Here is an 11,701-nt window from a genome sequence, read left to right on the forward strand (position 1 = left end):
TAATTCTTCTGTTTCAGTTTCTATTTTAACTTTTATTTTATTTTTCCGGGTGGCCGAACCTAAACAGTAAGACTGACTTCTCTGAGAAGTCAGTGTTTAGGGTCCGTGCACGGACACTAGGTGTCTGGAATGGACCCCAAACTTTACAGTTTGGGATCACCCATTACTAATCATTAGCTTTCACTAATCATGCCTGTATTTGCAACTTTTGCTAGGTCGTGCATTGCAACCAGCACATGGTATGTTTCCATACTTTTCCTCATTATTGTGTATTGGTGTAATTCTTAATCACTCAGCAATACCTTAACCACGTGCCATCACAGCACGGCCATATCACATCCTAATGGCAGCAGTTTCCATTAGGACTTGAAAAGGCAGTGAATCTCAGGGCTCCTGATATTGAACAGCACCCAATTCCTACTGGTGGCACAGACCCAGCAGTGGGCAATGAGTGCTGAGAGTGTTTGCAGTGGTGCCATTTTATGCACCCCCACCAAATAAGTTAGTTGTGTTCCTCCCTCCTACCACTGAAAGTAAAGTGATAAAAAAATTGTCTACACAAAAATGGGAGCAGCTTATACTGCCACCCCAAAAATAAGCCCTCATACTGCTCAGAAATGGAAAAATGTTTCCCATATGGCTCAGAATGGCAACCCAAAGCAAGTTACTTTTTTGCAAATGGTATAGTTATTGAACAATAGTAATAAATCAGGAAACTACATTAATTTGAAATCTCCGTAATTGTGTTGCCCCACAGAATAGTTATTGGGGTACAGCATTTGAAGAGTATAAAATGTCAAAGAACAGAATTATTTCTTCCAATAAAAGGCTTTTGCAGCCCCAAATGGTGCCACTGAAAAATACGACACAGCCCGCCAAAAACAAGCCCTTCTACAGCTATAACGACAAAAAAAAAGACTCCTGCAAAGCAATAATGAAAAATATAAATCTAAATTAAGGCCAAAATAAGGCCTTTAATGGATTAATGAAATCCTATCAGACTCCCTCTGTTTGCAAAAACAGCCTGTATTCTGTACTAGATGCTGTGGGACCATTTCTTATGTTCCGTGATAGATTAAGATTGAGATCTATGACGTCCTCTGCGGGGTAGTTATTGGTGTGAGTGTTATGGCATTGCTGTTTTAGGGTCTTGCTGAGAGCACAATTTCAAAATGTTGTATACTTTATCTAAATTCTAAGTTAGAGGCGCCCTCAGATCAATTTCTACCTGTGAAGTTGCCTCGAATACTAAAATGCCTTAAATAAGCTTTTGCTAACAGTCGGTGTGGTCTTCCGTCTGCTAAGTGCATGTGTTTCCGCTGCTCTCCTAACATGATGCATGCTTCTTCTGTAGAATGTGAGTTAAGACCTGCAGAACAAGAACTGACTGAGCTACATTAACTGCCTTTATCTTATTTCAGGTGAAAGTGAACAAAGTGAAGAAGGTAATGCCTGTTTTACAAGTTTTAGAATTTATAGTAATTGTGTGTCAATTACCTTTGGAAATATTAGTTTCACCGCCAACTCCACTAGGGGCTACGTGACTTGGTCAGGATCAATTTTATGTGGATTTACTTTGGGTGAATACCATTACAAGTGACAATGGTTCATATGAGCAGTCATTCCGCATAATCACCCTGTATAAAAATGTCCACCCAGCAAACCTTTTTCGTTGTTTGATCACACCTTTTAGGGTACCTTCACACTTTAGCGATGCAGCAGCGATCCGACCAGCGATCTGACCTGGTCAGGATCGCTGCTGCATCGCTACATGGTCGCTGGTGAGCTGTCAAACAGGCAGATCTCACCAGCGACCAGTGAACAGCCCCCAGCCAGCAGCGACGTGCAAGCGACGCTGCGCTTGCACGGAGCCGCCGTCTGGAAGCTGCGGAGACTGGTAACTAAGGTAAACATCGGGTATGGTTACCCGATGTTTACATTAGTTACCAGTGTGAGCAGGGAGCCGGGAGCCGCGCACACTGAGCGCTGGCTCCTTGCTCTCCTAGCTGCATTACACATCGGGTTAATTAACCCGATGTGTAATGCAGCTACATGTGCAGAGAGCAGGGAGCCGCGCACACTGAGCGCTGGCTCCTTGCTCTCCTAGCTGCTGTACACATCGGGTTAATTAACCCGATGTGTACAGCAGCTACATGTGCAGAGAGCCGGAGCCGGCAGCACAGGCAGCGTGAGAGCTGCGGAGGCTGGTAACTAAGGTAAATATCGGGTAACCACCTTGGTTACCCGATGTTTATCTTGGATACAGCTTACCTCAGCTGTCAGACGCCGGCTCCTGCTCCCTGCTCGCTTCATTTGTCGCTCTCTTGCTGTCACACACAGCGATCTGTGTGTCACAGCAGGAGAGCGGCTTTGAAGAAAACGAACCAGGGCTGTGTGTAACGAGCAGCGATCTCGCAGCAGGGGCCAGATCGCTGCTCATTGTCGCACACAGCGAGATCGCTAATGAGGTCACTGCTGCGTCACAAAAAGCGTGACTCAGCAGCGATCTCGGCAGCGAGCTCGCTGTGTGTGAAGCACCCCTTAGGTGGACATAATCATTTATTAGCAGCTCCTCCTCTTCTGTAAACTGGGGATGTTCTGCTAAAAAACTGTATAGGGGCAAATAATCGTTTCTCCACAGATAATCCGTATCATGGCTCCATGTCAGTAAAAGCAAATGAGGTGTTATAAACTCCTTAGATACATTTTTATTGAACGTTCAATAATACAAACCTACAAATAAAAATCTCAACCCCTGGTGGGTAATCCACTAAACTTTGTTTTGTTCATGGCCAGAGGAATGTCCGTCCTCTTACCAACCAATGAATAATGCAATTGGAATATTTCAAAATGATTGCTCTCAGTGAGAGAAACAAAATTAAATTTTGTAGTTGTGACACCTTTTAATGGCTAACTAAAATAAAATATGATTAGCCATTAAAAGGTATCACAACTACAAAATTTTAATTTTGATTGCTCTCAGTGAGAGAAACAATCATTTTTCAACTGGCTAACACGGTACCAAAACCTTTTTTCTTTTAACTGGAATATTTCATGAATACATATCCTGTCTTCTGCCCAACCCTCAATGTACGAGGAAACAGGGATGTTACACATAAATACAGATCATTTGATAACAAGACCCAACAAATTCACTTTTTCTTTGAGCCCTGCTTGTTACTGGTAGCCTAAAGGCCTATTGTCACATGCAGTTAATCTAAGCATTGAGCTGATTCTACAGTCTAAAGTAAAGTTTGCTGCTTTACTTTTTCTAGTGACAATTTGCATGACCTCTTTGTGTAGATTAATAAGAGTAAAGGCCCAGTCACACACAACAACTTACCAGCGATCCCGACAACGATACAACCTGCTAAGGGTCGCTGGTGAGATGTCACACAGTCAGACCTTACCAAAGACGCAGTAACGATGAGCGACCTGTATAACTATCTCGGCGGGCGTTGGGACTCTGTTAGGTCGTTGTTAGGCGTCAAACACAGCAATGCGTCCTGCCCAGCAGGACATCGCCTTTGAAGAAAATGGTCCAGACCATTCGATCTCACAGCAGGGGCCTGGTCGCTGGTAGGTGTCACACGTAACGAGATCGCTGGCGAGATCGTTGCTACTTCACAGAAACTGTGACTCTGCAAGGATCTTGTTGTGTGTGACAAAGCCTTAATCAGATGAGTAACAAATGTAAATCAACCACTTATCAGATCATCATGTACTTCATAGAGAGACTCAGTTGTTGTAATAAAGGCTTCAGGGCAAAAAGCCTCTGCCTGCCTCTTCTTTTTGTTCATAGCACCACTTGTCACTCAACCCCCTCCATTTCCATAGCGTCTAGTAGGAACTATAATTGAATATGTCACTATGAAGCCTGCCTGTCTTGCTTTGACCAAAATAGATTTAAAGGAACCTTCACATCAGATACATTTTGTCCGATCCACGGGCAGCGTGTCAGACGCTGCCTGCATGATTTTAGCCTTATATGTTTAATTCGTAGTTTAATAACCGCCGGGGACAGAGTCGCACGGAAGACTAGCCAGACAGACGGTTCCCCGGGAGCTTCGCCTGACCCACTGATCTTGAGCGATAGCTCCCTCCCTCTACACCAATATGAGTTCTCACCTGGGCAATAATAAGGTTATCCTAAAACCATGATCTATTGGTGGCTATTGAGGAGGGAAGTTGGGGAACATTGCTGTACATATACATAGGCAGAGAACTGTCACACCAGGGAAGCGGGTGTGGAGAAGCCACCGGGGAACCGCCTGTATGACTAAGTCTCCCATGCACCTTGGTCCCTGGTGTCTGTTAAACTATATATTTCTCTCAAGCGCCACAGTGTTTCAGAGTTAAGCATATATGGCTGAATTCATGCAAACATGTTTGATACAGGCTGCCCGTGGATCCAGCAGCATATATCTGCATTCAGGACAACCCCTTATGATACCACATATCGGTGCCCGTCAGGCAGTGTCTGGACTCAGTGTCGGGGCTCCCATGGGGTTGTGATGTCCCACGAGCCCCGCAACCATTAAACGCCGGCAGCCACTGCACTCACTTCCTGGTGATTAACTTGTTTAGTCCAATGGCGGGAACACAGAAGCTGGCATTGATTGGACGCAGGGCTCACATGACGTCACAACCACACGTGAGCCCTGGCACTGTGAGCTCGGACACTGCTAGAAGGGTGCAGATATGGGAAGTGAGTAAAGGCTTTATCATTTTACTTGGAGGAAAGGTGGAATTAGTAGGGGTTATCCTGGTAGAGAAACCCCTTGTAAATGTTTTTTCCGAGCGGATGATGAATTTAGTACAAATGACTTGTAAGTGAAAAAAGCATTTTTCGGATATCCTACATTCCAAAATTTTGAATAAATCAATAGTACAAGCGATTACATAGATTAAATAAAACTGACTTTTAACAAACTTTACAAAATTTCTGTGTATGTTGCAGGCAAACAGAGTATGTTGGCCGGTATCATCAGTACGGTGGCTGTGGCAGCAGTCGGGGCAGTATCAAGTTTTGTAGCTTATCAGAAGAAAAAGCTGTGCTTCAAAGGTGCTGCTTCAGGTAAACTACCAATGCTCTGCGTGTGTGGAGCCTGCCGACTCTGAACAATTGGATGGCCCCAATCTTGTAGTTCCCACCAAAGATAAAGCACTACTGAAATACACAGACACTCACCTAAGTGGAATCAGATGGCACTAGGGCTTTAATCTCACTTTTTTTTTTGTTTGAAGGATCACTTTTTGCAATAACCATGGATTTTCCCACACATTTTACTAAATTGTGTGTGGTGTCCTAGCTCATCCCCATTCAATTCAGCTAGGACAAATGGCCTGATGTGGATGTGTATTTGGAAGAAGGCAGCAATGTTTTTCTAATCTTGGAAACCCCTTAGTCATTTTACTTTGAGTTTTTGGAACAGAAACTCAGTGTAAGGTATTTGGAGAATTTCTGTTACAAAAACTCCTTACCAAACTCCGTGCCCATAGCTTAAGCCATTTTCTCTACAAATTGGATACAGGCTATGGCATGTTGTCAGTTTGGAAGAAGCGTCCATTGACATGTGCCACATTTCCTTCTGTTCTGCTTTGAACTTGACGTTATGGTCCATGAGACATTTACCAATACAATGTGGATCTCAGGATGAATACCATCTTGACTGTTTATTTAATCCTTTCAGATACTTCTGTCACCTGTAGTTAAAATATTGAGTATTTATTACCATATAGATTGCCATCTCAGAATCTGACCTCAAGCACAATTACTAATTTGTGCGGTTTCCAGGGGAATTCCACAAAGCGAAAAATCAAGATGACTTTACAGCAGTTGCATATTCACTCAGCACACCCGTTCAGTACCTTTACGTTCCTGTGTAACGGTGACGTGTCGAGATCAAAGTCTTCTTGTAGCCTCATACTTAGTGACACAAGATGGTTATTGCATCTGGACATACCTGATCCTCAGCCGAGGACCGCTATGTGCTCCCTGCCCATGTAGCTAAATAGAGAATGCACCTAATTTTATTAGTCTGACATCATTAATGGTGTAAAGAAGCAGAAAGACTGTTACATGACTTTTTATATTCCCTACAAATATTTGTGTTCTCATTTCAGATGATCCAGAAAACGTGAACATGGATAGTCACAAAGGAGACCAGTCAGAACCTCAAGGTAGAGAATGCGGTTACTGTGTGCTTAATGTAAAGGACACAGATAAATCAACCCCTTTCTTCCAGGAGGTCCTTAAAGGGAATGTGACAGCTGATAAATGCACCCCAATCCACAGGCAGCATGTCTGTCCAACTAGTCTCCGGTGTAGCTAGGTTCCAGTGGCTTTTAAAGTATGTTTGTCTCTAAGGCTAAGAACACACATCCGGCTTTTCTGCCGTTTGTCGTACCTGGCGCGCTCCCGTACAGTGTATATAGTACAGTGGCTGCGCAGCAAGCTCCGGTCACGTGCTGTCATGTGACCGGAGCATGTGACCAGGAAGTTGCAGCGCAGCCACTGTACTGTATACACTGTACGGGAGCGTGCCAGATCCGACAAACTGCAGAAAAGCCGGATGTGTGTTCTTAGCCTAAAACGCTGCAGCATTTCAGAGTTCAACATATATAGAAGAAATCATACAACCAGCATCCCATACATGCTGCCCAATCCACCGGTATTTTGAATCCGTTGTCAGATTCCCTTTAACACTATCCTCTTGACATGTACGGTGCTTTCTTAAAGCAGTTTTAGGAGCAAAATGTGTGCGATCAGCAGTGTAATATAGCTCCAATCCTGGATCTTTAACCCTTTATGTGCCGCACTCAGTAGCATTCACAGCAATTAAAACATTGGCAACTTGTGATAGATCCCAAGTAGCAGGGGGCCTCGTACTGGCTGACACACTTTCCATTGATGCTGACTGAATAGGCTGTCTTTTTCTATAGAGACCTGACTAGCAGACATCATATCATGAGATCAGTTATCTCAAACGGTGAACACCGCAAAAGGAAAAGGACTTGGTGCTCGTTTAGATGAGCGCGTAATCAGTCCATAGGTGCCAGGGACTGCACATAGACACATTTTAGCCAGTGTATATGGCCAATTTTCCAAGTTGACCGATGGTTTATGTAGAAACAAGTAATGAATGCCCTCACACAGCTCTGTCCATGAAAAAATAATAAAAAAATTCCTAATCTTGGAATGCGGCAAACACAAGGATTAGAAGAATTCTGTAAATTTGACATGGCAGAAGTAAGCCTGTTCTCTACGTACTGTATAAGAGAAACTGTGGAAAAAGAAGCGCAATAGGGTCTTACCCAAATATATACAGGGTGAGGAAATGAGCAATACTACTCACCAAAAGGGGTTGTGAAAGTCACAACTCCTATAACGGCATGTAACTCCAAGCCACGGCAGTGGTCCCCATAAGGCAGATAACAGAGAGCAGTAGAGATGGGTTTCAAAGCCGCGCCAATGACTAACAGATCATGAAAGCTTAAGATTAATGTTGCTTTATTTCATGCACAGGTCTACGCGTTTCAGGAGACACAGCTCCCTTCCTCAGGACAAAGAGCCACGACCGGCTCCAACGCTGAAGACACACGGTTCAGATGGAGTCCTGGAGCTCGGTGGTGATTGGAGGATCCTCTCTCCTCGCGGTGACGTCCTTTATCTTCCGGGACAGTCCCGTCTGTACTGCACTTCATAGCCTCTTTAGCGCCTCATCTTGCAGCTGCTGATCGGTGCAGGCAGGAGATGAGCCGCTGAGAGCTGCTCATCTCCTGCCTGCACCGATCAGCAACTGCAAGATGAGGCGCTAAAGAGGCTATGAAGTGCAGTACAGACGGGACTGTCCCGGAAGATAAAGGACGTCACCGCGAGGGAGAGGATCCTTCAATCACCACCGAGCTCTAGGATTCCATCTGAACCTTGTGTCTTCAGCGTTGGAGACGGTCGTGGCTCTTTTTCCTGAGGAAGGGAGCTGTGTCTCCTGAAACGCGTAGACCTGTGCATGAAATAAAGCAACATTAATCTTAAGCTTTCATGATCTGTTGGTCATTGGCGCGGCTTTGAAACCCATCTCTACGTACTGTACACAGTATATGTTGTGAGGGCAAAGTCCCAAACCCTACAAAAGATATTTTTATGTCTCCTCCCCACAAAGGTATAAAACACCTTTCATGGGGAAAATTAAATGGAACCTGTCACCAGATTTGGGCCCTATAAGCTGCAGCCACCACCAGTGGGCTCCTGTATACAGCATTCTAACAGGCGGTATATAAGAACCCAGGCCACTGTGCAGAACATAAAGACCACTTTATAATACTTACCAGGGGGTTGGTGCTATACAAACTGGTCAGATGGGTGGCACCATTCTCCGGGAACGGCGCCTCCTCTTTCGTCCATCTTTGCCTTCCTTCTTCTGAAGCCGGCGTGCATGACGTGTCCTACATCATACACCCTCGCCGGCATTGAAGTCTCGCGCAGGCGCACTTTGATCTGCCCTGAGCAGGGCAGATCAAAGTATTCTAGTGCACCTGCGCAGGGCCTAAATACCGACCTGTGTGGATGACGTAGGATGCGTCATGCACACGGGCTTCAGAAGAAGGAGGACAAAGATGGTCGAAAGGAGGCGCCGGTCCCAGAGAACAACCCCACCCATCTGACCAGTTTGCACCACACCGACCCCCTAGGTGAGTATTATAAAGTGTGTTTTTTATGCTCTACACAGCAGCCTAGGCTCTTATATACAGTATGTTAGAATGCTGTATATAAGAACCCACTGGTGGTGGCCGCAACTTTTAGGGCTGAAATCTGGTGACAGGTTCCCTTAAATTTAAGGGATTATCAGAAATGTTAGCCTGCAAAGCACATGCACTTCCTGAGGCATTTTAATAGTAGGAAACCATAAGAAACTTTTTTTTTTTTTTGGCTGATTTTGTATTGTTCTCATCCCTTTGTGCCTCGTGGTTCATAGGCTGTTTATGTGGCATAGGCCGGATGAAACCCCAGATTACACGACTGTCTCACTCATCACTTTTTACCTAGCCCTGTACTTCTCTTGACACCAGAACCCAAATATTCGCATGTCTGAGTCTTTTCCCCCAAAGCTGCTGGTGCTTTCAAAACTTGATAGCACCCATGCAGTTTCTTCTTTTCGTCTATAGAAGAGTCTAAACTTACATTTTGCTTGGCTACGTGTCTGACTAGCCGGTATGAGGCAGTCTGATCACCAGACCTGGGATCCATCTGCATCTCATCTCATGACCTAGCATATGCACTTTTACTGAGGTGGATGCAGTAAAGATTAGTCTAATGAAACATATTAGTTCTTTATCTGAAAATATAAACTTGTTTTATTAATAAATTGAAATGGCAATGTTCATAATTTGGAACTTCATTTAAACTATTAGTAATATTCAAATTGGGGCAATCCCTTCAAGATTCTTGTTGGTTCATCTTAGCGAATAGATAAAATCCCCAAAAGCTTTTCAAAACACACAACATTGCAATTAACCACTTTATTAAAAAATCCTCTCTGTTCTCAGGAACTAAGGGATTTTTAATTTGATCGATTACTACTCTGCCTAGGTTACAGACCACCTTGCGGTTGATCAGATGAGGCCACTTTCCTAGGCAAAGAGCTTGTGAGCTTATTGCATACTATTTTAAACTAAATACAGTTATCCGCTATATGTCAGCTTGTATTCCTCCATTAGGACTGTGTTGTGATATATTTTTCTCTCTTGCAGTTCAAAGTAGCTTACTCGCAAAATAGATACTACAATTGGAATTCGGACTTTCCCAAAGCTGCCACCAAACTACAGTTCCTGAAGAGGACTTGTGCAGAGTTTTTCAGAATGATCGAAAAATTCAGCAAGCTTGTGTCAACCGCTGTAGGCAGCACCGCCTTATTATATGGACATTATAGATTCTCTTGGTCAAACTTTGCCTGTTACACTTTTTTTTTTTTTTTTTTTTTTAATTTTTTGTTTAGTTTTAGGACTTCTCTTTTTTTATTTTAAAGATTGTTTTTAAATTTAGAATTGTTTATTGTGTAACTGGTCACTATAAGTTTATTGTATAGGTCAGCTAGGATTGCCAGGTTTATATATTCACTTGTATCTGAAAATTCATGGAGTCCTTAATTTGAGGCTTGAGACTTGACCATTATTGCCTTTTTATTCTCTCAAGGAGGTCACTATCTCAGGCACCAGAACGTCCTATATAATGAAATTGCACAAACTGTACCACACAGACTCTCCATGTGAGAATGAAAGCCCAGGTTATAGCAAAACAAAGATGGGGAGACGTAAAAAATTCAAGATGCTGTCAAATCAGGAGGCTGAATTGAAGGATAGAGTAACAGACAATCAGGGGTGGGGGATTGGTGAAGTGAGGGAAAGCTTTTATCTACTAGAGTAAGGGTTTTAATGAACGTGCTTTCCAAAACACTGGTTAGTATTTGTGTTTGTCCTTTTATTTTAAGCATTTTTAGTTTTTCGTTTGATTGCAAACTGATGTAAGGATTACAAGTTGGGTGAAATCTAGAATTGAGATGGTATCTAATCAAAGACAGGAGCCAAACTGCCGGGAGGTCTGGTAGACAATTGGGTTGGGATTGAAGAGCGTGAAAACTCGACATCTGAGTGTTACTTTTCAGATATACTTTTGGTTTATTCTTGTTTTTTGTGTGTTTTTTTTTTTAATTTTTCTATTTTTCTCTTTTTTTGCTTCTTAACAACCTGATGTTAATCTTATAAAAGTGGCTGTGTGTTTCTAAACGTATTGAAACAAATTTTACGAACTCTAAATGTTTCATCGCTATCAAAGAAAATGTAAAATTGGCAAAGTCTAATTGTGATGATACTGACAGAGCATGGTTTGAGTCTGGATCTCTCCACTGAGACCTGATATATATATATATATATATATATATATATATATATATATATATATATATATATATATATATATATATATATATATATATATATATATATATATATATATATATATATATATATATATATATATATATATATATATATATATATATATATATATATATATATATATATTTTTTTTCTCTTATTGCCTATATATATTCTACATTTGACATGGAAAAAAAGCAAATACATCCGATATATAATAATGTAGCGGGTTTTTAATACATTGTCATAGGTACACTTTTTAGGACTGTTTTTAGGCAATAAATTGTCCAGAAGGATAATATAGACAAAAAGGTCATGAATTAAAATGTGTTCTTTTTTTAATTGTATGTGTTAGTGGTGTAGCACTGTGTGGCTAGTGCCTAGAAAACATGGTTTCTTTTAAAAGATAATGTTGCTCTTTTTTTTTATTTAGCTGCTTTCATTCTGACAACGGTTTTGATGTGTTGGGACCACAAAGGTCTGTAGCTTTTATTAAAGGGAATGAATCACCTTTATTGTATATTTTGTTTCAGGTAACTAAAAAAATATAGTGAAATGTACATATATGTTTTACAAGTAATTGAAGTTTAGCACCACAACAAGATTGTTCAAACCAAACATTGGGATGTTGGTGCACTCTTGGCAAGACTAAACAATTCATTAGTCTTACCTATTTGTTTTTCCATTGCTCTCTGCTATTCTCTGGCTCTTATAAACCTAGAGCTCTCAATCAAGGAAGAGAGACAGACATAGATGCAAAATAAGT

General features: G+C 42.0%; 1 protein-coding gene across 4 annotated transcripts in view; it reads left to right on the plus strand.

Annotated features, from left to right (window-relative positions):
* The window catches only part of LOC142291162 (CD99 antigen-like protein 2), a 102,332-nt gene extending 91,374 nt beyond the window's left edge, over positions 1-10,958 (plus strand). For 3 of the 4 annotated variants that reach the window (XM_075335469.1, XM_075335470.1, XM_075335471.1), the window contains 5 exons: positions 216-239; positions 1,422-1,445; positions 4,961-5,077; positions 6,127-6,183; positions 9,754-10,958. In XM_075335469.1, coding sequence (XP_075191584.1) covers positions 216-239; positions 1,422-1,445; positions 4,961-5,077; positions 6,127-6,183; positions 9,754-9,779 — 248 coding nt within the window. In that variant the 3' untranslated portion in view covers positions 9,780-10,958. The remainder of the gene's footprint in view (positions 1-215; positions 240-1,421; positions 1,446-4,960; positions 5,078-6,126; positions 6,184-9,753) is intronic. The other variant, XM_075335472.1, reaches the window with a different exon arrangement.
* The last annotated feature ends 743 nt before the right edge of the window (positions 10,959-11,701 follow it).

Source organism: Anomaloglossus baeobatrachus, chromosome 2, assembly GCF_048569485.1.
Source record: "Anomaloglossus baeobatrachus isolate aAnoBae1 chromosome 2, aAnoBae1.hap1, whole genome shotgun sequence".
Classification (NCBI taxonomy): domain Eukaryota; kingdom Metazoa; phylum Chordata; class Amphibia; order Anura; family Aromobatidae; genus Anomaloglossus; species Anomaloglossus baeobatrachus.